We start from the raw sequence: 27,970 nt of genomic DNA on the forward strand, positions 1-27,970 counted from the left end.
CTTTGCTGCCTTCCTCTTGTATGTTTTCCTACTGTGTGTGTGAATTAAGAGTCCTTAGAGCAGGCATGTTAAACTCGCGATGTCACCTGATGTCGCGTGACGTATCGGGACTTTTTCACACAGTTTTGGTGTGATGCATCCAGCCCGTGGGCCGGCAGTCTGACATGCCTACCTTAGAGGCAGCAGAGGAAACTTTACCTGTGTTGAAAGAGTATTTGCTCCTTCTGAAAGTCCTTGTCTTATCACCTGAAGGACCATCACAGACCTGATGCTCTGGAGAGTAATAGAGCTACTACTGCATCATTTCTACTGCTATTGTCCAATATATCCAGATGACCCATGCCTGTAGAGAACTCAGTATAGATTCATTATCATGCAAAATAATTACAATCAACTTTAAACCATTATAAATATAATTAGGAAACTCTGCATTTATTTCTGACCATCCCATTTCCAGTTTCCAAGTAGCTTTCCAATGGTATCCATAGGTGGGAGAAGGAGAGGCACCACAAAGTTAGCATTGTGGTGTTGCAACTCAATCTCTACCTGTTTTGTACATGCATCCTGATATTGCAACATGTACATATGGGCAGAATTTGCAATGTGATGCCACAACACTGCTTATGTCATTCTGATGAAAGCAATAAGCTGCTGCATGCACCAATATAGCTCTCTCTAAGCTCAGTTCTTCACTCCCCTCAAACAGAAAAAAAAATCTTGCATTGTTGTGATTCAGAGTCAGCCTGTGGGTTCGGCAGTTGGGTCGGATGACTCAGATGAGGGGGAGGAGGGGGGTGTTGAAGAACTTGCTGATGATGGCTTTGAGGCTCCGCAGAGCCCCCAGCCAGGCCCCTCCCACCTGGTGGAGACCCAGCTGTGTGAGCCTGACAGCGTGGATGAAGATGACCCACAGCTGGCCCTGTTCAAGGACACCCGACACAGGAGGCAGTCAAGTAGGAGTAAACAGAGGAAGGCAATGGGGCTTCTCGGAAGGAGGGAGAGAGAAGCCACGCCCTGAACTCTTTATAAAGGACTTGTGTGGGGAGGGCTGGTTTGCTGAAAGCAACCGCTCAGATAGTGTTTCAAAGCTCCGGTATCTTGGTTCGTGTTTTGTTTGTTTTTGTAATAAATTTGGCAGACGTATTCCAGCCTCTTGCCGTCTGTAAAGGGGTTGCCTTTTCTGCAAGGCTGGTAGCAGGCTGGTACAGAACATGCATTTTTTTAAAAAAAGAACAACTATGTTCCTTTAAATTGGGAGATTTCAGGCTGTGGGAACCTAGACCTTAGGAATACAACTCTAGTAATGCTCTTCATCATCATCATCATTTTTGCCATTGTCTATCCACTGATGAAGGCCTCTTCCGCATATTTCCAACCAATACAGTCCTGAGCTTTCTTTTGCCAACTGGGCCCAAAATACTTGCTGATGTTGTCGGTCCGTCTTGTTTTATGTCTCTTTCGTGGACACTTTTTATCAAGTGGGGTCCATTCTATGACTGCCTTGGTCCACCTGCCATTAGTTCTTCTTGCTATGTGACCAGCCCGTTTCCATTTCAATTCTTTTACTCTCTTGATGATATTGTTTGTTCTCTAATCCATATGCAGGTCTTTCTATCTTGTCTTGTAATGTCGAGCATGCATCTTTCCAAGGCTCTTTGTGCCAATCTTAGCTTTTGTATCCATTATAAGAAGAGAACAACATCATCTGCAAATCTTAAATCTTAAGTGATTTAAATAGGTGTCATTGATTTAGTTAGATTTACTAAGATGGCATACTCTACCCCCCCCAGTCTGTTCTCATATTCTGCATTTTCCATAATTTAATTACTTACTGTGGGATTTTATTCTCAAATGTAAATATTATTAATTATTGACTATAATTTTAAGGATTTATGTCTTCTGTTCGAATATAAAATGATTCCACTGGTGACATCACGAGCAATCAAGACTTGCAATTGCATGAAATCTCAGCATAACCTTGTCCTTTCCTTAAATGGAGAACTTTGTTTACTTCTGACTCCAGAAAGCCACAACAATTAACACGAAGCAAGCGCCCTGGAATAAACCCCTTTCTTTGGTGTGAGCACCCAGGGCACCCAGACTGAAACTCCTATATATAAGAATGGGGGGCAGGAGAAGAAGAGTTGGCTTTCCCTTAGCTACTTGTATACAAAATGCATGGGGGTTTTAACAAGAGAAAAAAACACCCTCCACCTGCTTCAGATCACCCGCATCATCAGAAAGTTCCCAGCCTGAAAGCACTGAGTTAGTAATGGCGTATACAGTTCAAATGGGAAGTGATAGCGACATGATCTGCAACAGCTCCTATATTTCAAAGCAATCTTCAGGCTCTTCTCTTGCTTATGATCTTTTTTGACCTTGATGATGATATCAGAGCAGGAAGAGGCAACTGTTTGGAGTCCTGCCAGTGCAACAGATGTAGCAGATATATATTGACATTTTCAATGGCAGACTGGTTTCCAAAAAGAAAAATCGGCCCAGTAATGTACTTGTGATGTGTCGCATTGAAGTTGGCCTGTTTTATAAGTTGATAACTTTGTTCAGGTTAAAAAGTGTTTTAACGCAGTAATTGCTCAGTCTTCTGAATTTTGCTCTATTCAAGTTCACTTTATTAAAGAGGACGTATTTTGAACTTTGGGCAAGTTTTAGGATCCACATGTACTAACTCCCGATTTTCCTTCTGTTTTGATTTCAAATTACATGAGAAATTGATATTGCGAACTAACTCAAATATGAAAATAGTGTGGAAAATGTTCTATTGGAATGTTTCTAAGAGCTCTTTTAAAGCTCTTGAGAGACTGCATCTTGAATTTGACATCTACAATACAGGGAGTCCTTGATGTATGAACACAACTGAGCCAAATGTTTTGTTGCTGAGACAGTTGTTAAATGAAATTTGCAAGCTTTCATGCAATAGTTGTTAAGTAAATCACTGCAGTTGTTAACAACATGGTTGTTAAATGAATCTGGCTTCCCCATTGACTTTGTTTGTCATAAGGTCATACAAGAGGGTCACATGACTCCAGGACACTGCAACCATCATAAATATGAACCAGTTGCCAAGTATCTAAATTTTGATCACATAACCATGGAGATGCTGCAACAGTCGTAAGTGTGAAAAACGGTCATTTTTTCCAGTGCCATTGTAACTTTGAATGGTTACTAAATGAACCATTGTCAGTCAAGGACTACAATATATACAATATACATATGAAATATAGATTAATTCAACAGTATGGTCTGATGCTTTAGTAGCCTCTGAGGAACCGGATTTTTTAGTTTGAGTGATGCAGCACTTCAAGAGAAACCAACGATTACATTTTTAAGGCATTAGAAAGTGGAATGAAAGCTAGCAATAGCTATGTATAAGAATTGTGAAATGGAGAATTGGAATGTCCAGTTTTGAAGACACAATGATTCCAAGTGTTAAAAATATGAAATAGTCTTCTTATGATTTACAAACAAAATTAGTTCATCTGAAAATATTATGTTTATTGGACTCTCAAAGAATGTTCAAAAGGAAAAAAAGCACTTTTTAAAAATGCTGCTGATGTGAGAAATGTGAAAAATTTTAATTCATAAAACTTTTGTTCTATTATGGTGTTGTTTTGATTTCAAATTAGTACATGTATTGATACAATTTTGGGGGGGGGAAACCAAGTTAGGGATCTCGATATGATGTTGAACTGCATTCCTAAAATATGGATTTTGCCATCTCATGAAGAGCTTGCATAAGGCAAAAAGGATAATTCTGCATAGTTGGAAAGAAAACCTACTCCTTTGATTTTAAAGGAACGAATGTAGGATATGAGTTTCTTATTTATTCTTGCAGTTTCTCAGTACTGAAAATGGAAAAAATAAATGACACGATATGCACTAGATGGTCTAGATTTAATGTCAACTGAGGAAGTGAAATAATTTTATATAATTGTTTGCTTTTTTTTCTTTTTTTTGTCATGTTTATTCACTCTAAAACATTTAGGTTCATTTTCACTATATAATCAGTATTTTTTTTTCCTTTGGTGATGTAAATTATTTTCCCTATATATCATCTTGAAAAAAGGTAGCTATGGAAAGGTATGAGGAACAGTGTTGATACAAACAAATTTTAGCTATCTTTCTTCTTTTATTCTTATCTCAGGCCTTTACTTTCTTCACTATTTCTTGCTCCATTTCTGCACTTTACATAACCTTGCTTATCCTGGAAAGGAACAATGCGATCAACATATATGTTTCTTTTTAATTGTTTAACATAACTACAAAAAGAAACAAGATGTGCAGAATGCTCATAAAAAGAGTGTTTTGATCATATAATGTGGCTGCCATCTTGACTTTTTTTTTAAATTCTTCCCTGAGGACTCTCTGGCTATTTCTTAAAAATAGCAATCATTTGACCCAATCACTACAGGGGATCGAGCTTATCTTTTCCCTTGTTCTTAAAGCCTTTTAGGTATTTGCTTGGAAACTTTATTTGCTATATCCCTTTGTCCAGACTTTTCCAAGAAAGGATTCTAAATAATTTAACAGTTTTAGAAAGAAGCTCTAATTATATCCCACTTAAAAGGTGAGCTGCCTAAATGGCTAGATGATTAATGCTGAGCTATTGTGCCGGAAAACCTCAGTTGGTGTAAAATGAGTTTCTCTGCCCTCAGGTTTGAGCATTCAGAAATCATGAAACATTATTTTCCTATTACAGGCTGATATCTTTGACCTGACAACCAGCAGCAGTCCAGTTATTCACATCAAGGTTTTGAAAATGATGATGATGCATATATAGAATTGCATTTCCATCAGGGATTGCTAGGTCCTTTGTGTGTTGGCTGCTTCATTTCCGGTTCTCTTCTTTCAGCCCTACATCAGGTAGAAGAAGACATGCACATATTTTGTTTCCATGTTTAAAGGCCTCTGCATACGAAAACCATGAAAATTATAAATACAGTGGCAGGAGTTCATTGAACCACTATTACCAAAGTGGAGATGGATATGCCCAGCTTCAGAAATGTGTTCATATAATTCTGACCCTTTGCTTAATTCTTTAGCTTGTTGGTTGAACTTAGTCTTTTTCAACCTGGTACCCTCCAGCATTTATATTTCTTGTGGAATTGCCCAGAAATTCCAATACATCCCTGAGTGGCAGGTTTGGGAAAGTCTGGCGTAAATGATTAATGCAATAGCACCAGGAGACTCAAGTATTTAGAAAGCAGAAGTTGTCTTCTTTAGGATAGGGTTGGAATTTGGGCATCTGCAAAGGGGACCAAATGACATTGTGTTATGTCATTGCACAAATGACACTCATTATATTACAATGCAACTAATTCAAATTACATGATTCATGATATCTGTGTGATTATCATTATGGCACGTACACAGTCATTGTGCCTTTATACTTGACACTTTTGGGATGGGACCTTGAAGAGCTCCAAAAGTGATTGAACTGTATTTCCCATCATTCCTCATCTTTGATTAGGCTGACTGGAGTTACAGTTTGGCAGTATCTGAATGGTTTGCCACCTGTATTTTAGATCAGGGGTCCCCAACCCCCAGTCCGTGGAGTGGTACTGGGCCGTGGCATGCCAGCAACCAGTCTGCACAAACAAGCAACGGCCCATCTGCGGGATGCAGGCAGCACACAAAACCACGCACCCTCCGGTCTGCAGAAAAACCTCTCTCCACGGAACCAGTCCCTGGTGCCCAAAAGGTGGGGGACCTCTGTTTTAGATTATACCTTATAACTGGTTTTTATATTTAGAGGGGAATAAGTGTCACTGAATTCAGCAGAATTAACTTCTTAGAAGTTCCATATAAGATTACATTGTAAATTTCTTGCAGGTTTAATATTTCAGATTAAGACTGCTCATAATAGAAAAATGTAGCTGTGTAGTATCTAGAGAGAAAGCTATCATACTGGCTAACCATGAACACCTCCGGGCTTTTATAATCTATGGGCAATGCCTTTGATGTTGTCAGGTGTGTTAACTTGGCAACAGGGAAAATAACACTGAATTGTTAATTTCAGATCATGACAGAAGCTTTCATATTTGACCTTTTCTATTCTTGTTTCTTTTTTCCTTTTCTTCCTCCTTATGGTCAGTCTGCCTCTTGACTAAGTAATTCCTGCAATTACTGATGGGAACTCCTGCAGTTTCTTTGACAGACTACAGCAAGCTGCTCATCTTATCACACTTTATTATTTCAGGATGACTGACAATTAATCCGAGGGCTCAGCTGTTTTCAGGGATTCTAGAGAACAACTTTACTTCTCAGTCATTAACCAGCTTTGTATATTGTAAAGTCTGCCTCTGTTCTCTTTTCTTTTAAAAAAGATGGATCATGAATATTCAGACATCCCCTAGGCTGCATTTTGTTTTTGGGTGGTGGTGATGGTAATCTGTTTTCTCATTTTTCTATTTCAGATGGAGGAAAAAAATACCATTTTTTTTAGCAGAAAAGGACAGGCAGAGGGAAGAAATCATTGCTTCTGATGAATATTAGTATAGAATTAATTTGTAATAGAATTCTTTATATCTCACAGAACATCTGCAGGAATATATTTCACATATACTTTTTATAATTACGTGATGCAGTTTTTATCTTAATTGTAAAAAAATGTCACATGATGAGAAAAGCTGCACTGAAAGCTGCACTTGGAGTATTTGGGGGGGACGTGGGAGGAATCATATCCACTACAGTTTTATATTCAGTTTGCAATCTTCTATTCTAAGATTTTTGGTACATACTAAGCATCCTATTCCACCCCCCCCAGCTTTGTGTCATCAGCAAACTTGACAATTTTATCTAAATCTTTTTTTAAACATTGAATAGAAAGCCCTTGTGGCAACCCACTAGAAACCTCCTGGTTTGATAAAACTATTGGTGATGATCTTGTTTCAAGTCCACAAGGTATCCACTTGTGATCCCAGGCAGTTTGCACTTAACTAACTGTGAAGAACATTATGTGCTACTTTGTCAAACGTTGTACTGAAATTAAAGTATATTGTATCTGCAGTACTCTCACCCTGCATTAAAAATATCTTTTTAAAAAAAAACACAAGATAAGTTTAGTCTGCTGAGACTTGCTTTTGTCAAATTTAATTTGATGTCTAATGGCCACCAGCTTTTTCAAAGAGCTTACAGAAAAATCTTTTTATGACCTACTCTACCCTCTTCTCAAATATTGATGTCAGGCTGATCTGTAATTGTGGAGTCCTTGGTGCTCTCTGAGCTTAGTGTTTTCTTGTAGATGTTTCATTACCAAACTAGGTAACGTCATCAGTGCTAGAAGGGAGTGGCGTTTGTTCTCATTTTATATTCTAGCAGCTTGCTCTCTCAGTGTTGATAGGAGTGGTCCTGATGGCTCCTTGATTGGGCTGTTGTTTATTGTTAGCTTTTTTTTTGTGTGATCTGTTATTCTCTGGATCTTTCTTTTTCACCATGTTAAATAATTTCAAAATACATTGTTCTCTGACAGGCATTTCTCAAGATTTGGTCAGAATACCAGTGAATTGAATACCCTGGGATGCAGGTCATTAAGCCATGGAGATGTGAACTTGTGATTTTACCTGACCATCTATTTTGTCTAGTTTTATGGCAACACAAGTCTTGGTATTCCATATACTCATCATCTCCTATTGTCTGAGCCTAGGAAGATAACGTCTGTAACTATTTCAAGTTATCCTCCACCTTTGCATTGGGCCATCATTACCTATTAACATATTTTTTAACAAAATATTGAGCAGCAATCTAGTTTTGGTACTCTTTTCTTTCATCTTCAACAAGGACACTAATTTTGCATTTCCCTTGCTAACTATTTTCAGAAATGGCCTATTAACTGCTTCAAAGAAATTGGGCACTTTTATAGAGACAAGACTGCAAATATCAGATAAGTGCCTTCAATCCTTAAAATAAGAAAATGAACATGCATGTTTATAACCTTTAAGAATTTAAAATGGACCACATAATATTTAAGTAGACCACCAGTTTATTATTAGTCAGCAGTATGCTGCAGCTACCAAAAAGGCCAATGCAATCCTAGGCTGCATTAACAGAGGGATATCATCAAGATTATGAGAAATGAGAGCATCTGGACTAGTGAGGCCAGACCTGGAAACTGCATCCAGTCAGGTCACCACAATACAAAGATGTTGAGACTCTAGAAAGAGTGCAGAGAACAGCAACAATGATGATAAGGGGTTGGGGGGTAAATTGTATGATGAATAGTTAAGGGAACTAAGTGTGTCTAGTCTAACGAAGATAAGGTTTAGGAGTGAGATGATAGCTATCTTCCAACACTGGAAGGCTGTCACAGAGAAGAGAGGTCAACTTATTCTCCAAAGCACCTGAGAGTAGGACAAGAAGCAATTGGTAAAAGCTCGTTAAAGAGAGATTCTACCTAGAATTAAGGAGACAGCATTTAAACTAGCTCTGTATCTGTCTTTTTACTTAAAGTAAGGGAATTTTGTGAACTTGTTCTTTTTAAAGAAGAAATTGTCCCTTTTTAAATGTTAAATTTTAGTCTTTTGTTTATGTTAAGACACTGCGATTACTTTGAATTTGCTAAATGAAGCTATGAGCTATGCCGTGCAGGGCCACCCAAGACGGAAAGGTCATAGCAGAGAGTTCTGACAAAACGTGATCCACTGGAGAAGGAAATGGCAACCCACTCCAGTATTTTTGCCATGAAAACCCTATGGACAGTACCAAAAGGCAAAAAGATATGATGCTGGAAGATGAGCCCCTCAGGTCGGAAGGCGTCCAATATGCTACTGGGGAAGAGCAGAGGGCTAGTACTAGTAGCGCCAGAAAGAATGAAGCGACTGGGCCAAAGCCGAAAGGACGCTCAGCTGTGGATGTGTCTGGTGGTGAAAGGAAAGTCCAATGCTGTAAAGATTTTTTCTCCATAGGAACCTGGAATGTAAGATCCATGAATCAAGGAAAGCTTGACGTGGTCAAACAAGAGATGACAAGACTGAACATCGACATCTTAGGTATGGAGGAACGTTGTCCATAGGGTCGCGATGGGTCGGACACGACTTTGCAGCTAACAACACAACAACAACAATATTCACTTAAAAAGAAAATTCAGTATTGAACTCAACTGGCAGACTTCCAGTAGCTCTTCCTGTTAATTCACTCAGTAAGTCCAGTCCCTAAAACCTATCTATTTTATATTTTCTTTTATTTCTGCTGATTCAATAAGAAACAATTGTGCCAGCACTCACAATGGATAATCAAGAGCTCTCTGGAAATATTGTTTGCAATTAGAACCTATTCGGGGGGGGACCCGTTTCATCCCTCACAGCTAAATATATAACTTTCTGATCACTCTGCTCTTTTCCCTTTCTTTACTGCTGGTAAAGACATACTGAATGAACTTGCAAAGGAATGAACCTCTTCGCATTTAACTCCACTGCCAAATTCCTGTTTACTTTCTATGATTGCTTGTCATACAGCATTGCCTTCCCAAACCCAATATCATCCAAAGGTTGGTCTGCGTTAATATAAGATTCTTTCTCTGTATCTTTTATCTTAAAAATTACTGCTTTAGTCTGAAAACAATGTCATTACTGTTAACAAACTGCACTGGCCTAGATGTTTGTTTCACCACTTTTGAAAATACAATGAACATTATAATCCAGTTGGCTTTCTTACTGAAATTATCAAAATGATTCAAGCTGATACTGTTAAAACTGAGTCTGAAATGAACTAATGAAAATCTAATAAAATATATCAATTACCTAAACCCATGAGGTATTTCTGGTTCTAAGATTAAATAAAATATTATTTTTAAATCTTTTATTGTTGATGGGAAATATATTTTCCATACTTAAGCCTATGTTTAAAAAACAGGAGAGTCTAATAAAGTAACATTTTCTAACGCTTTAAGATTTGGTTCATATACATTGTTTATATAGCCTTGCTATACTGTACAATATTTGAAAGTACAACTAAGACTCACATACTTCAAATTATTAATAGTACATTTTTTACTCAAAGCTAAATATTTATTCTGAAATATTGGATTGCATTTTCAGTTTGTAAGAAACATACGAAAGGCAGTCAAATTTCAATAGCACAATGTGATGGTGCAGTGAAAGTCCCTAGGTCTGCGTTGGACTGCAAGTATAGGTTAACAATATGACTATTCCTCATAAGAGGGTTAAAAAATGGCTTATGGAAGTTTAGGTATTTGTATTCAATGGATTCATTCCATTCAGGGAAACTTCTTGGTACTGCAGAATCTTAGGTGCATAAACAATTTTTGACAATTTTTCTGCCCATCTCTAGTGGCTTACCATAGCCAGACACTAGATGACAACAGGAAAATCAAGAAATGTTGTTGCCATCCCTGATTTTTTGCAGTTCAGGCATTGTAAGATTATGCTATAACTTTCACAGCTTTCTGAAAGACACTCCCCACCCCACCAACACCCTCCCCACACGTCTATGTATGCGTACCTGCAGGGCTTTTTTCTCATAGAACGCTCAGAACGGCGTTCCGGCACCTTTTTTTTGAAAAAAAAAAAAAAAAAAGAAGCAGTTCTCTCTATTGGCTTTCCTAAGCCTATTGCAGGGTTAGGCAACCTTGGCTCTTTTTTATGACTCGTGGACTTCAACTCCCAGAAATCCTGAGCCAGCCACGCTGAGGGGAAAGGGAGAGGTTTCCAAGCTGAGCCAGGCTGGCTCAGGAATTCTGGGAGTTGAAGTCCATGAGTCATAAAAGAGCCAAGGTTGCCTATCCCTGCACTAGAGGAGGACATTAAAATTATTTACAGGGTTACTTCTTTAGGAACTAAACTTTTAGAATCTAAAGCAGTTAATTCAAAAAAGCCAACAGGAAAGAACCTCAGATTTTTAATCTGCTTCTGTCTTTTGGAAGGTAAAATTAGATAACAAAATAATCTATTTCCTATGTTAACATCTCTGCAATGATGATTTCATAAAGGTAACAGGACAGAAATGAGAAACATTTTTCTCTATGTGATACATCTAATTTAGCTGATGCTAGAAAAAAATAGTATCATTTGTACTATTTTGTACTCTTGAAAACTATTTTGAATCTAACCATCTATTACAACTAAACCACTTTAAATTAAACAATTCTTAAGAATGAAATATTCTTAATTTGGACTTTTACTGTTTGGACTGCTGTGTGTTTTGAAAAATAGATTATTTAGAATCTAGTTATGTTGCACTTCAGTCTTTAAATAATTAACCTAGTATATACATAACAATATATGATGTTTTCCATGGTGAGCTTAACATCAATAACAACATTTATTAAAAAGGCTAAAATAATTTCTGGTGGCATTATCTGTACATTAAAATTTTGTCTAGTCACAGTCTTTCACTTTTCACATTCTGGAAAAGCAGTGGTCATGTATTCTAGCAAAAGATGTTACATATGTGCATAAGCGTAGTCAGTAGCATATGCCTTTTTAAAAAAGAAACAAAAATAAGTCCAAAATATCTGTATTACATCCAGAAATGCCAACTTTGCAACCAATATTTCTCATCCATAACTATGGCACCCTAAGGATACCTGCATACATGCAAATGCTTCTCTGGGATCAGTAACGCAGCAGGGTTTGCTTTTTCCTTCCAGTAACATATACCTAAAACCAGTTTATTGCATTTGGCAATTGTACTAAAAAAATATCTCATTGTCAACCAATATAATTCATTTAATTTGAAATCAAGTGAAAAATTGATTTAAATTATTTTATTAAAACAAATTAATGGCAATTCTTTTATAAGAAGTTGCCTCAAACAAAATGAGTTTGACATGCCTGCTCTAGATAGTTGAATGCTCCAAAATAAATTCTAGACCAGGCGTGTACATGCAGCCTGCCAAGCACCCTTGGACAGAGCACAGACTTTTTTTTAAAAAAAGTAATAAAATCACCACCACTGCCCTAAAAGTCATGTTGCCTAGTGTCTCCATGGCTTACCATGACCATGAGCTCCAACACTGTAGATGCTCCTCTAGTCACCAAATCATTGATTAGCCCACCAGCATTCCTTTGCAGACCACAAAGATTTTTAATTTATCAGTGTGGGCCTTTCTCTTCTATAAGTTGCACAGACCTCTTCAAGATTTTCCTCTTGCCTTTCGAGTTAACTCCTTGGTCTGTCATTGAGCAAGAATTGACTTTGTAGGGAAGCATATTATCATTTGATGTATATTTAACATATGTTCTACCTTTATTTACCGATTATATAATATTTGTATGCAATCCACATGGTGAGGTTTGGGGCAACTTACAATAGAAAAAAATATATTTTTAAAATCATAAGATTAAAACATAAAAGCAGGGCTTTTTTTCTCATTGAACGCTCTGAATGGCGTTCCGGCACCTTTTTTTGCACAGAAAAAAAGAGCTTTTGCACAACCTATGCTACTCCCTCCCTCCCACAAGCTATGCTACTCGAAAGCCAATAGGAATTGCTGTTGAGAGCGCCAAAAGACCCGGCTGGCAAACGTTGCACTGGAAAGTTGTCTGCAGCAAAGGTGAGTTGGCAAGAAGTTTGCATCCCTCCCTGCTGCCCAACTACACCATCTCAACTAGGTAAGTAAGGAGTGGGAGGTGGGTTCTGCGGAGTCCATGTGCACTCCTTCCTTGTGCTCACCCGTGTCAGCCAGGCTGGTGGCCTACCTGGTGCTGGACCTGCGTCACCATCGCCTCGCCCTGTGTGGCTAAGTGGCCGCCCTGCATTGCCTGGCCCGCACCGCCTCCGCCGCCTGTCCCGCACAGCCCCGCCGTATAGAGCGGGCCCCGCTGCTCCCACTGCACCAGCTCCAGACCCAGGGGACAGCCCGCTGCCAACACCCCTCACGCCCGTGACCGCAGCAGCGCCACCCCCCCACCCCCCCGCCCGCCAAGATGAGAGTTCCGGCACCTTTTGTTTTAGAAAAAAAGCCCTGCGTACCTGTATGTGTATGTATGCATGTATGTAAATAAATGAAACACATCTAGAGGGTTATTTGTGCTCATTTTCAGATTTGACTTCCTGAAATCCCATTTTCTACTAATCTTTCACCTTTTTCTATGTATATTCAACATACCAGTCTGAGCTGGGGTTCAAAGGCTACTGAAACAGTGTCAAAAGGACAGTTAGGAATGAGGCCAGCATTCAGGAGGCAAATGTGAGAATATGGGATTAGAGGGAGTGGAAAAAATAGTCCCAAGATCATATGGTTCTAATCTGCTTTGCAGTCTTAACTGCAATGTTCTTGTAATTAAAAAAAATGTTGCCATTCTTAGTTTTTATGTGTTAACGATATCAAGTGTCAGCAGAATTTACTTAACAAGTTTCTTTGCTCGTGTTATTTCTTACAACAGACGTGTGAAAAGATACAAATCTGTTTTAACCTTGACTTTTAATTTATTCTGTTTGATAGGTGTTATTAGCATGTTCCCATTATCAAATGCTATTCATGTATACACAATAATTATCAAAAGAAATATGAAGAAAACATCTGTCATCCTAATAACTAATACTTGTCTTTTACATACACATTATTAATAGCATTGTTCTTATTCATTTCTTTTTAATGTCTTGAGAAAACCTGATAATTTGCTTGAATATGTGCATCATTATAACAAACTTCAAGAAACACTGGGGTTCTGTAAATGCTGAGGAGTTTATTTCCACACCACATGGTCTCAAGAAACTCTTAAAACAAGACCAGTTACAATTTAGTATGCCCCAAGTTCTCAAGTGCTTTTCCCCAAAGAAGGGATTTTTTAACAGACACTGTACATATTCAGTTGAACTATTTGACAGCCATTTAAAAACTCTTTTGTACAATCAATGCAAGAATACCAACATTAAAAGTACAGTACAGATAAATTCACAATCATATATCAGTGAAAGAGATTGAGATCTAGACAGTGAGAGTACTGAAGCATCGTGTACATGCACTAAAGTGCTAACAATCTAAAGACATGCAGATCTTGAGTGTGTGTTTACTGTACAGCTCACTTCCACTCTTCCTCCTCCTATTTCTAAACATTTTATATTCTCTATATTCCCTTCTAATTTAAGATAACTTTAGTCAACCAGTTCAAGGGTTTCCTTCACTAACAACATTTTCTGCTTCAGTTATGCTAAAGCACCTTTATGATTTTTTTTTTTAAAAATGAAACCAAAATGAATAAAATTAAGAATCTGATATTAAACCAAGGAGGCAGAAAAATAGCCAAATAACCTAAATCTGAACAGTGCAAACATATTACAAGGCAGTCAGCAGTTAAGAGAGCAAGAAAGAGAACAGATTCACTGTCTCTTTGAAACAAAATTTATTTATTTAAAATCGTACCTTTATCTGTATAATTTTTAGATTCTTTTAGTTAATATACTGTGTGTAGAAAAGATGGTGGCAAAAATAGTTTTCTGAGCTATGAAAAAATAAGTTATTAACAGGCACATTAACTGTTTCATTCTAGAAACATCAGGGTTTCTCTAGTTGTATACTAAGAAGCTGCATTCTAGAACATTCTTTGAACACTGGAGCTTCTCACTGACAGAGACTGGCCATGATAATGGATCCATCATACAAAAGATAGCAAATTATGATGTGATAATTCATGCAGGTTTGTGTCATTGGTTTGAATTCTCTAATAGCAGTTCCTGGTTTACATAGTCTTCTGAAGTGAGGCAGTAGGAGAATGTAAGGCCCATCGGGAAGGTGGGCGCTGATTTGCTGGTCTTTCAGGTCTGGAGAAGCAGGATTCTAAGGATGGAGCCAGTGCAGAACAAGGTAGTTCCTTTATTGTGAGAAAAATGAAAAAGAACAATTTTACTAATTCATACAGCACACAAGGGAGGAAAACAGTATTTAAATATGTACATGTATAATTTGAGAAAAGAAGCATTTTTTGGATATTGTTTTGAAATGTTCAGTCTCTTCCACTTAGAGTCAATAAGAATAAAATGAATGAAGAGTTGTATGTAGTAAAGGAATCCCTTTAAATTGTTATAATCTTCAACTCTTAACAGTCCCAGTTAGCAGAAATAATGTTAATAAGATGCTGGGTGCTGTACATCAGCAATCTCTAGATGACCATAGCTTAAAGGTAAAAAGGTAAAGGTTCCCCTGCACATGCGTGCTAGTCGTTTCCAACTCTAGGGGCCGGTGCTCATCTCCGTTTCAAAGCCAAAGAGCCAGCGCTTGTCCAAGGACGTCTCTGTGGTCATGTGGCCGGCATGACTAGATGCCAAAGGCGCACGGAACGCTGTTACCTTCCCACTGTAGTGGTCCCTATTTTTCTACTTGCATTTTTATGTGCTTTCGAACTGCTAGGTTGGCAGAAGCTGGGACGAGTAACAGGCGCTCACTCTGTTACCATAGCTTACATGGTCTTAAATGATTTGATAATCATTCATTTACATTCTATAACCACATAAACAAGACAAGACAATGGTAAAATCCAGTCCTGTCCACAAGATTGAAGAACAGTGTCATAGTTGTACAGCAGGGATCCCCAACACCTGGGGACCAGCACTGGATTGCAGCATGGCAGCAACTGGGTCATGTAAGCAGTGAAGCTCACGGGATGCCGACAGCATGCAAAACCAAGTCCCCTCTGGTCCATGGAAAAACCTTTCTCCCTGGTTGGGGGCTGCTGCTGTATATGTCACCAATTCTGTAAACCCCATCAGTCAAGGATTTTTGGCTGATGGAGTCCAGGAGAAGAGCCTTTTCTGCCATGTTTCCTCTCCTTTGGAACATCGTAGCACCTAAGGTATGAGCCACACCAACCCTTTTCACCTTCTGCCAGTTGGCCTGGGGTCCCATTCTGGAGATGGCTATTTGATTAGAAAAGATCCCACCTCTCTCCATGTATTTGCTGTTCCCTTCCTCTCCATCTTTTAATGCTTTTTATTTTTGTTTTTATTTAAATTTGTACTAGTTTTAATGTTAGTAAGCTCCCCAGAGTGGTCTCTAATGAGATGGATGGCACATAAATTTTATAAACCAACAAACAAATATCCTGGAAAATGATGCTCCCTATATATATATATAGAGAGAGAGAGAGTTAGGTTATTTAAGAATTACAATCTTTCAAATTAAAATATAATATTTTGTTGAAGAACAGACACAGAATTTAAAAGAGCAACAAGCTCTGATATACAGGTAGTCCTCAACTTACAACAGTTCATTAAGTGACTGTTCGAAGTTACGACAACACTGAAAAAAGTGTATGACCATTTTTCACACTTATGACCGTCACAGCATCCCCATAGTCATGTGATTTATATTCAGATGCTTGACATATGACTCAATATTTATGACCGTCGCAGTGTCCCAAGGTCATGTGATCACTTTTTTCAACCTTCTGACAAAGTCAATGGGGAAACCAGATTCACTTAACAACCGGGTTACTAATTTAACAACTGCAGTGACTTAGTTAACAAATGTGGTTAGAAAAAATTGTAAAATGGGGCAAAACTCGCTTAACAAATTTTTCACTTAGCAACATACATTTTGGGCTCAATTGTGGTCATACGTTGAAGACTATCTGTATCACTGGTCATCATCACTAATTTAAAATGCTCTTAAATAAACCACTGCTAATCAACACGTACTACTAATAGAATTTGGTGCCATTTTTGGATTTTTTAACTAAACAGCTCCAGACTGCTTCAAGTTGGATTCTTAGCTGTATAAATTTGCTCTGCAACATGAGTCTATTAAAGGATGAAACAGGAAAATTAAATGTAATGAAGGTTATTCAATTATTAAATTATATTAGCACAATATTAAGACCTACTTTTGTTTTAAAAATGCAATATTTTACAGTGGCAGTTTATTTATATTTTAGAGCTGATAATGATTGTTAACAAGGATTAAGTTTTCACACAGAATAGACTGTGTTGCGCACAGTGTGCTGCAATGTAAAAAAAGTTCAGAGGTGTAAAATTATAAAAGCAGAATTTCAAAGCCCTTGAGCTTCTCCCTTAAAAATCTAAAAGGAAAAAAGTGTTGGATTTGCTGAGATAAAGAGGTGTTCACAAAGTTCTAGTTGTTTTGCAGGTGAGAGTGACATGTACAGTATACTCAGTAAGATAAAAATGTACACAGCAACATATAAAATAGAATCTTTTAACATACAGGTAGGATTATGGAATGGCAAGTGCCAAAAACACAAGTTAAATAAAGCAATGGATCTTTTCTACTATGCTATAAATATGGAACAAAGAAGGAACAAAGATTACAAGAAATGGTAGTTGATAATGTGATTTGAAAGAGACCAAATGCTATCCTAACTCATTCATTCAACATGTTCATGCAGCTCCATACAGAATGGTACACAGGAGAAAGCCCATACGGAAGCAAAAGATGTTAAGAAATGAAGTAAGTGAAAACTGTTGTACTTATGCTGCTGTCTTTAAGCTACTTCAAGGATCAGGTGTTTTTACAGAGACAAAAAACATTCAAACACTTTGTGAACAATGTCTGAAAATGAGCAGGAAAGATGGTATATAATTCTGACATGTATGCTATATTTCCCTGAAGCTGTTAGTGTTGGGAGAGTCAAACTTTCAACAAGAGCTAAAAATATAATAATCAGTCAAGATCTCTTCACCAATATCTAAAAGTAGGAATAGCAGGAAAGAAATGGAGCCAGTTTTTTTTAACAAATCGATAGACCTTTTGTTTAGAAGCTTTCCAAGAAACAATGAAGATAAGAATACAGCCACCTACGCATTTCTAAGGCATTCATGGTTGCTGTATCAAGTGCTATTCTGTGGCTCATTTCCTGACTGCTTCTTCCTTTATTCTTGATAATTGATCCTAAAATGCTGAAGCTACCATATCTTGGGGTGGGTGGAGGTATTTTTGAGACAATATTGATGGGTGATTGCCTGGGCTAGTCACTGCAGTTTTCAGATTTCAGAAACCATTTGCCAGTGCCTCCTTCCTGGAAGTGAGAACGTGTTCCTGGCCCAAGATCACCCAGCTGATTTTGCGCGTAAGTCAGGACTAGAACCCGCAGTCTGATTTCTAGCCCATTGCTTTAACCACTACACAAAACTGGCTCTCACTACACAAAATTGACTCTCAGAGGCTATCTACCAGTTCAATGTTTTTGTTGTTAATTTTAAGGTTGGTTGTGGGTATTCTTTACTTTTGTTCCTTGATCTTTAGTACTAGGAGTGGCAGATCCCTTGCATTTTCAGCCTTTAGAGCAGGGCCATTAGCATAGTTTAGGTCAATGATGTTTCTTCCTCCAGTTTTTAAAACATGCTAAGCTTCCAATTCAGTTTCCCAACATATAGGTTGAATAAATATGGAGCAAATATATAATTTTGTCTCACTTCTTTATCAATCTGGAACCAGTATATTTTGCCATTTTCTATCTGTACTATGGTTTTGGGGGGGTGTATAGGTTTCAAAAGAGGACAATGAGATATTCTGGGATTACCATTTTTCTGAGCGTATTCCATAGCTTAATGTGATCAACACAAGGCCTTTCTGTAATCAATGAGGCATATACAGCACTGACTTGTTTTTGATATTCTTGGCTTTTTCAGTTATCCAGTATATCTCAGCAATAATGTCTTGTTTCCTCAGTTTTTTCTAAAGCCAGCTTGAATATTTGGCATCTCCTTTCTCATGTGGTTTTCTAACCTTTGTTGGTTGATCTTAAGTATTATTTTATTAGCGCATGAAATTAAGGTTAATAATTATACTGTGCACATTAGATTGGAAGAAATCTGTACATTCTCCTCTTCCTTCACTTACGTTTCCTAAGCCATACAACTACATTTCCCCCCTTAATATTTTCAATTTTGGTATTCAGACTTTAATCATAAAGAGGGCATCTTGCTTCCGTATTATGTTTATTTTAAACTGAATTCATCATAAACTTCAACAACCTCTTCTTCTTCTGTATCAGTGGTTGGATTATAAAATTGGTTAACTGTAATATTAAAGGCTGGACTACCACCTGACCTGAGAGGCACTCGTTTAATATTTTCTGTCCATGTAGGTTTATCGATAAAAGTACAGACGTGATTTACCATTGCCTTTTCCCATGCAATATGAATTAATTCCTTTGCTGTTGTCACCAAAGTGATCATCTGCCGTCTGCATCTTCCTATATTGCTGTTGTTCAGTATAGGTGCTTGCTGCTTTAACTGGGCAGCTGGGAGGGCCTTCACCCTTTGGAGGACCCTACTGGGAATGTATACTCTTTGCATATGGTCCTGGTGTTCTTGTCTCATACCTCCCAGGAACACCTTCCCTGCTCCACCATGAGACAGCACAGAGGGACTTCAGGGGAAGTTGACAGGCATACTGGCCTGTAATTTGAATGTGCTTTTGTGCCTTCTGTCTACTTTAGATACAGTATGTTATACATTTTAAGTATTATAAAGTTCTTCTATCCTTCACGCTTTTAATTAGAGAAAGTTTCAACTGAACTCTGTGACGTAAATATAAGACTATATGACTGACTGTGAGTAAAAGCATGTGTAGGCTATTCATTCGGTCTTCCCCATTTACATTTTCAAGCAGATTAGAAACTATGCTTCTTTCAATGTATTAATAACATGCATAACTGGATTTACTAGAAACATTTGGGATTGGTTTCTTCTGTGAACTGGAACTCTGGAAAAGTTTCCAGGTCTCAGCTCTTGGATTCCATATGTTTGTGAATATTCTTATAATGAAATAAGGTAATGAGATAATGATGTCATCCATTTTTGTTATATGACTTGCTTTATTTCTATTTAACATAAATACGTTAAGTCTATCTATTGAAAGCAAGTTGCAATGATGAAATTAACATGATGTAATGGAAATAATCCCGTAAACAAAATGGAAAGTTGAATGTCTTTTTGGTCCTTAAATATTAAATATACAGAACCTCTGATTCTTGCCATTTTACTTCTAACCTTTTGACTTCTAGAACTGACTTTTAGAGTTTGATCCTATAAAATGAATTTAGTAAATAGTAAACTATAGCATTGTGTCTATAGCTGGTGATTTGCAGTGATTTGAAACTGCAAATCAGCTTAGTGGGTGCAAAAATGATTGTGAAATACAAAACAGCAAAGATAAAATATATTCCTTTGAACATTTAATATGGCTATTATGGGCAGAACCCTAAATCTAGCATATCTGTGAAAATCATGTTCCATGGAATGAATCTGGTTTAAGATGAAACACTCAGATTTAGTGATTTTAGAGCAATCATATAAATAATGATCGATAAGAACTATTTTGAAGACAATTCAGGACTCAAATGTTTGCTGGCCATTTCAAATCCAATGCCGCTTCTTGCTTATATCAGGAATGCTGTTGCTTATGCACTTTATACTTTTCCATCGAGTAAAAGTTGTTTTTTTTCTTCTTCTTTTAAAACAAAGACTTTTGGAAACAAAGGTAGGAAAGACTTACAGTACTGAGGCAGGCAAGGTTAGGGTCCCCAAGGGGCAGTTAGTAAGACAGTTTGGTTCTGGACACAGACAAGACAGGGGAAAAAAAGCAAGCAGATTGGAATGAATATTTAAACAAGAAACTTTAAATCAGCATTGAAGCACTCTCCAAATTTAATATATTAGTACCTGTTTAAAAATGAGCAAGGCTAGAATATAGAAGAGGCAAACTGTTATTGGTAACTTTACATTTAGAAAACAAATGTAGACACACTGTAACTGGAGAGTATGATTGTAAACAGTACATTTAATTTTTAGAAACTGTTACAACTTTCATTTAAATCAGAATTCATTCCAAACGGGAAAGTTTCTTTTCTTCTCCCCCACCCATCTGCCCCTCCCCCCAAAATAAGGAATAGTGTATTGCATGGTACTATGTCTAGCAGACATGAATTTACCATTTTATTTTGGCATCTGAGTTCTATTTAGTAAAGAGAAAACAATATACTACCATATGCTATCCCTCTACAAATTATGCCAGAGGTTAAAACAGCCAAATCACGTTATTAGGAAGAAGAAAACGAGGGAGAAAAAGAACACTACATCAGCTAGTCTTTTTGTCAGATAATATGACTTTCTTCAACTTCCTTCAGATTCTTCAAAATAAATTCTGATGACTGATTCTTTCTAGCTGAAACTGGAAAAATGTTTTTATTTAACCTAAGAATAAGAGATTCAGTGTTATCAGTATTGCAACTTAATACTTAGCTTAATACTTAGAATTTAAATGTAATGAAAGGATTGTCCGGCTACTTTTAAAACTGCAATTTAGTATCTAACTCTTGGCACATTAAAGAATACTCACTCCTAAGCATTTTATATGTCTACAGTATATCTATCATCATCATCATCATCATCATATCATTTTAGTCATTGTCTACCTACTGCAGGATGAAGGCCTCTTCCGCAGATCTAGATCTATGTACACACACACACACACACACACACACACACACACACTACATATCTGCATTTCTCAGACATGCCTATGATTTATCAAGTATTACAGAATGTATGACTAACAAAGCATGGCTTTATTTTACAAGATTGCAGCCTAGAAATTCTCAATGGAAGCCACAGCTGTTAAACTTTTGCAGTAAGCGAATTCTGATTATAAATTTAATCACAAATAGCACTTTTTGAAAATATGCATTTTGACGCTGTATTTTTCAACGTTTGCATTTAAAAATTTACAGGTTTGTAGAAAATGTAAGTTACTACAGCGAGAGTATATGGGAATAAACAAATGAAACGAGTAGGACATTGGCATTAACAAGACTTGTAAATAGGCTTATTAATACAATTAGTCATTATATTACTCAATCTAATAAATTGAAGGTAATACTGTTCTGAATGGATTTGCACTGTGCATGTTCAAAGTTTGGGTGGGCTTCTTGATATACAGTTATCACTGGATTTACATTTGATGGCTGTGATCAGGAACACATTTACACTGTTGCAATTAATACCCCAACTACCAACCTTTCTAAACTAGTCCTGTTTAATTATAGTTATCAACACCTTGGCCACAACTTGTATTTATTACTAAAATGTGCTTTATATGAGGCTCAACCTTGAGAAGTGTTTAGATATTGTATCTGGTGCAAAATGTGGTGGCTGCCAGGTTACAGGCTGCTACAAGATGCAGAGGTCAGTGATGACATTTCTAAAAGAATTTTGCACTAGTTATCAATTTACTGATAGGTACATTTCAAGGTGCTAGTATAGCTTTCTAAAACCCAAAGTTTAAAGTCTGGTTTTCTGAGGTAATGTTAAATTTTCATTTTGCTTTTAATTATATTAACTTTATGTTTTGTACAACTTTAGTGTTGTAAATTAGCAGTGTTGGAATAAACAGAAATGGAGCATATATAAAAAATAAAATGCACATAGAAGAAAAATAATACACACTTAAGAGAAAGACCAATTGGAACCCATGATTCTTCTAAGAAAATATCCATAGAATTGTACTATAAATCAATTTGTGGGAAGCTGCTGTCATCTTGACAGGGTCCACTCAAAAACCATTATAACAAGAATTATAACTGCATTAAAAATAATCAGCTGTGCTTTTCCCTCTATTTATGACAATTTGATAAATGTTCAGGGAATTTGTAAATATAAAAGCATTTTGTTTTTATAAGGATTTATTTTTGAAGTTGATAAAGGTAGTCAGCCTTTAGTGCACAGAAACATTAAATACTTCTAAAACAAAATTAAATATACATTAATCTAATAGTGCAAATTAGAGGTATTTTCTATTATTATTCATTAAAGACTAGCTTTATACACTTCAAAAATAAATATAATAAACTGAGAGCCATGTATCCTATATACAGTAGTGAAGCTCCTCTTCCTCCATTCCTAAATCTAAACATTTTTATCTGGAAAAGGACATTTTACTCTGCCAGAATATGCCAATTTTGTTGAGTACCTCTTAATTATGTGACCTGGAAGCAGTTCATTTGCATTTTCTTTCTCTACATTTGTCTATATTACCTAAACCAGTTTCAGTATACTACTGTTTGAATTCTGCACTATAGAAATATTAATGGTTTGGAAAACTAAATTAGCAAATATACAGTATGTAACATCATGTTAAATTCTTCTACATTTTAGGCAGTGATTCCTTGTAGCTGTTATCTTAGGATGAAGTAAAATAGCGGCAGTGTGATATCTAAAAAACATTTCTTGAATGCTATATTAAACTTTCCTGAACTTCGGATCTTCTAGATATGTTAAACTTCACTTCCCATAATCTTCTCCTCATTTCTCATCATCCTATTTGCCCTCTCCTATTCATAATGAGTGTTAATAATAAAAATGGGGAATTAAAATATAAAGCACGTAAAGGATATTATTAGGTAGGAAACTCTGCAAGAATTAAATGTTTAAACTATATAGATATTAATACGCAACCTTCAGTTATTCTGTTATTCTAACTGAACTCTAACCATACCAACCAGACATATCATTTTTCTGTGAAAGATGTTTGAAGTTGGACTAATAGAAACTGAAATTGCAATAGTGGCAATATATATCCATCCATGTATGTATGTATGTATGTGTGTGTGTGTGTGTGTGTGTGTGTGTGTGTCTATCTATCCATCCATCCATTGATTTATTTGCTATCTTCCCGATATAACGATTACCAGCATATATAGTCTTGTGAAAAGGTATTCATTTGTTTTTCTAATTTGCTAATTTTTTTTATGTATCATTGCAATTGATTGTTTTCAGAGCTTTATGCAGAAAAGCCTGATGAAAAACACCACCAGATAGTAAGTTTTACAAAATTTATTTTCAGCAGAGCATGGTTTCAAACTGTATAGTGAGGGCTTCATTATCACAATAATGAAAATCAAAGATATTAGATTTATAAAATCACTCCTAATTGTTCAATGAGCTAATAATAATTACCCTAGTTAGCCCTGTAATTGAACTGATTAAATCAAAGAATAATTATTTTCTGTATTGATGAATTCCTTTTTTATTAAATAAATGAAACAAGCACCAACCTTTAGCGTTATCTGTTCAGTAACAGTTATTTTGTGCTTCATTAGGGCCCACACAAAGCTCTGATAATATTCAATGGCAAAGAAATGCGAAAATTCTAAAATATTTTTATCACAGAATTACATTCATTTTAGAAATCCAACTTCAACTGTACTGCAACTTATCATATAGAAATACTATGTCTTCAAAACTCCATTTGAAAAGTAATGATGTTATCAAGTTCTTCAAAAATTCACAATATACATAATAGCAAGCAATCTATTTTTGAGTCAAAATAATGTAAGTATATGTATTAAACAGCACTTACAAACTACATGAACATTTCTAATTTGTTTTATTATTATAAGGATAAAACATATTACCTCAATGGATCCTGGTTCAACTTTGACTATTTCTTTTGTGTGTTGATTTTCATTGCTAAGACTTGGAGGGGTAGATGAAGCTAAGGCATTCTCTATAAATTTCTTGTTCAGGATTCTGGCAGCGTTTTCTGTTAGCATGTATCCTGGAGGAGTAGATAAATCTTGCCTGGTACTTGTAATTTCACCCGTTTCATCTTTTTGTGGTTCTGTACTCAAACGAAGAGGACTGGGTGACCTGCCACGCATACTTGTGCACATATCTTGCATAGACCCAAGTTCTGGCCTGGGTTCTGCTGATCTTGACCGGCTGCTGGAACTGGAGCATCTTTGGAAAGTATCATAAGTTATAGGGGTATGGTCAATGATATTGAACAGACTTGAGAGGCCATCATTTATTGTAGTATGAACTGGACTCTCTCTTGTAGTGGTAGATCTGGCCCAAGCAGATTCACTAAATCCTTTCTGAGGTGTGCTTGGTAATATCCGGTTAATTGGCTGATCTGTTTTGGAACAAACTTTTTTCTGTAATTTTGGAGAGCCATATTTTGGAGAGCAACATGTCCGTTCATATTTTCCCTGGACCTTTTCAATAGGAGTAACTACTTGCCTGCTTCTTAAACTTCTTGATGGTGATGAAACAGGTGTAGAGCCCCCCTTTGGTGTCAGACATTTATGTGGACTACTAGTGATCGCACGCAAAGTATCTGTCTGTAAGCCCACATTGATAGTTTGAGTAGTCTGGGTCCCCATTGTTCTCATTCCATTAGTTTGACAAGCTGTGTCTCTGAATTGAAGATCTGTTGAGCTCGAATGTATTGCATTTCTGACAGAAAAAGCTACCTCTTTCATATCATCACTCATGTTTTTGGACAGCTCCAGATTGTGCAAGGATGAGGCAAAACCCACTGTAGTACAGATAGGACGTTCAATAGGATGAAGGCCAGTTTCTAGGAAATCATTATGATGTTTGGAGAGGTCACAGGACCATCTTCCAAGCACTTCTGATGAAGCACTTTTTATCTCACCCACATTTCCTTTAGCTTTGGTCACGGGAAACAAAAAGTCTGCCTCAGGCTGATTTTTCCCTTCACTGCCAGGGACAAGTGAGTTATCAAACCTGCGAACCAATGGTGGACTATGGAAGACTCTAACTCCTATTTTTTCTGTGACAATGTGACTTCTTGGTGACTGTTTCTGGCAATGTTCAGGACTCGTCATTGTGCTAGTTGTCATAGTAACACTTGTGGTAAGGTACCATGAAGATGGCTGGAATGGATCTGGAACAGAATTATTTCCTGCCTTTCCCATCTCTGTCCTTTCTGCCCATGTATCTGAAGGCCTTTCTAAAGCTCCACTCTGGCTTCTGGTAGTGTTGTAATCCCAATTTTTGTTAAATTCCTCTATGTATTTCAAATCATCAGGAGATAATGGAGGGGTTGTATCTTCTTTGGTGTTAGGGGATGGTATAGTCTTTTCAGGAAGAAAGGGAGAAATGTCCATCAAACGCTTGAACTCTGACATGGAGGAAACTGACATTGCCCTGAAGGAAGGAAGGAAGGAAGGAAGGAAGGAAGGAAGGAAGGAAGGAAGGAAGGAAGGAAGGAAGGAAGATGGAAAGGAAGGAAAGAAATCATATTAAAATCCTTTAAAAGATACTGGTTCATTCCTACTTTAAACTGCAATTTCATTTTAAGCACTGAATGTTTGTGCACAACAAAAATACACAGCTATCAAACAACTGCCGTGGAAAGATTCTAAAAGTAATTTTCAAATAGATCTGAAGTCTCTGCATACAAAGGTAAATGTGTTAATACATTACAGAGTTTATTTGGGATTTCTTTCTTTCATCTTTACTCACCTTTGCAGATTTCCCTTCTGCATTTCTTCTTCCTGGAAGTAAAATTAAGAATTAATTTTGGATCTTGCATATATGTATGTCAGTGGCTGTGTTTGCATTAGTTTTTTTAATTGTTTGAATATATGAAAATCCTTTGAAGAATGTATCAAAATTCTTTCTACATAATGGCTTCTGAGAGGATTTTGAAGCCCTAATAGTTCACATAGAAAAATGTAAAGAATTCTAGACAATTACAGAATTTGTAATTCTTTAATTCAATATCATCAGGGAGGGGGGAGGATGCAAAAGACTTCATTATTTTAAGGGATCATGACACCACAAATTTGAAATAACCCATCAAAACACATCTGGGGCTTCATTAGTATTAATAACATAATGCCTCTTTTAAAAAATGCATGATGTAAGAACAGCATCTTTTTTCTATCTTTTGTTTCAAAGGAAATTCAATAACACACTATCACAGCAATACTATGAGTGACAATAATACATTCTCTATGAATAAAGCATGCCCTTTCCCCAAATTAAAAAAATCCCACATTTCTCTTTCAGCAAAACACCCTACACTGAAAGTAGGACTTCTTCTGGTGCTGTAAAATAATTGGTCAGAATAATTCTTGGATATTTAATCTTAAATTTGGGTAGAAAATATAGCACTTTTTTGAAAAGGTTTACTGGATGGCATGACTAGATTCCAAGTAAAATCTAGCTGACTGACAACTTTAATATGGTTGGAGATATAACCAAGTCAGCAATGATTTTTATGCTTATAATTAATCAATTACAAGTTCTGAAGCCTAATGAACCAAACTGAATTACAAACTGCCAACCTCTGTAAAGCTTCACACATACAGACAATCTGACCATTTTTTTGTCAGTGGACAGAAGGACTAGCCTAATGGTTCTCACATATTTTGGTCCCAGGACCCTTTTATTTTCTTAAAAATGACTGAGGACCGCAAAGTGTGCAGGTTATATCTATCAATGTTTACTGTTTTAAAATTGAGAAATTTTAAAATATTCATTTATTTAACCTTGCCAACCCATTGAAAGAGTCCTGGAGATCCCTTGAGGACTACTGGACTAGACCAATAAGATGCACTGCCTTATAGAAAACAGTCTGAAAAGATCTGTAAGAGCACGCAGAAGGTCAACAGAAGAATAATTACATTTGTGACAAAAAGGTTGTTTAGTTCAAAAACAAAGTCAGCTTCTTTACATTCATTTTAGCCAGGAGAGATAGCTTTAATGAAAGGCAGCTCAAGACACAGTACCCAATACAAGGTCACCATTCTACCAGGAAGTTTAGGCTGATAGCCTTACTGTTCGGTTTACTGTGTATGGCTAGTACTGGAATTTCCCACCACTTAAGTACTATTTATTTTGGGACCTTGAGAATATGACAGTGAAATTGACAAGTAATGGTATATAGATGCCAGCATGGACTCCTATAGATCATGCAAAAATGCAAAATAACAATTTTCTTGTGGGCAATTTTTAAAATTATGTCAACATCTATATTTCTACTCCAAAACTGGTGATCTACAAAAATATAGCATACGTATATATCCCATTGAATGTTCTTTTTCTCTTCCAGTGGAATTCACTACAAGCCAGGAATGGAAATATAAGAAAAGAACTGGATCACCCTTTCAGTGTTCCTCATGGAGAACTTTCCTATCTTGTGAAGAACATTTTGTCCTGGTACTTTGATAGGTAAGATTTTCAAGTCCATGGAAGGGCTTATATTTCCCATAGAATGGCAAGT

General features: G+C 36.7%; 1 protein-coding gene across 1 annotated transcript in view; it reads right to left on the reverse strand.

Annotated features, from left to right (window-relative positions):
• Positions 1 to 13,660: 13,660 nt before the first annotated feature.
• MTCL1 (microtubule crosslinking factor 1) overlaps positions 13,661 to 27,970 on the reverse strand; it is a 79,290-nt gene continuing 64,980 nt past the window's right edge. Inside the window, exons 13-15 of the mRNA XM_083357753.1 lie at positions 26,206 to 26,237; positions 24,348 to 25,887; positions 13,661 to 14,789 (exon numbers count right to left, since the gene is read on the reverse strand). Of these exons, the coding sequence (XP_083213879.1) occupies positions 14,658 to 14,789; positions 24,348 to 25,887; positions 26,206 to 26,237 (1,704 nt within the window). The 3' untranslated portion in view covers positions 13,661 to 14,657. The remainder of the gene's footprint in view (positions 14,790 to 24,347; positions 25,888 to 26,205; positions 26,238 to 27,970) is intronic.

Source organism: Vipera ursinii (genome assembly GCF_947247035.1).
Source record: "Vipera ursinii genome assembly, chromosome: 3".
NCBI classification, from domain to species: Eukaryota; Metazoa; Chordata; class Lepidosauria; order Squamata; family Viperidae; genus Vipera; species Vipera ursinii.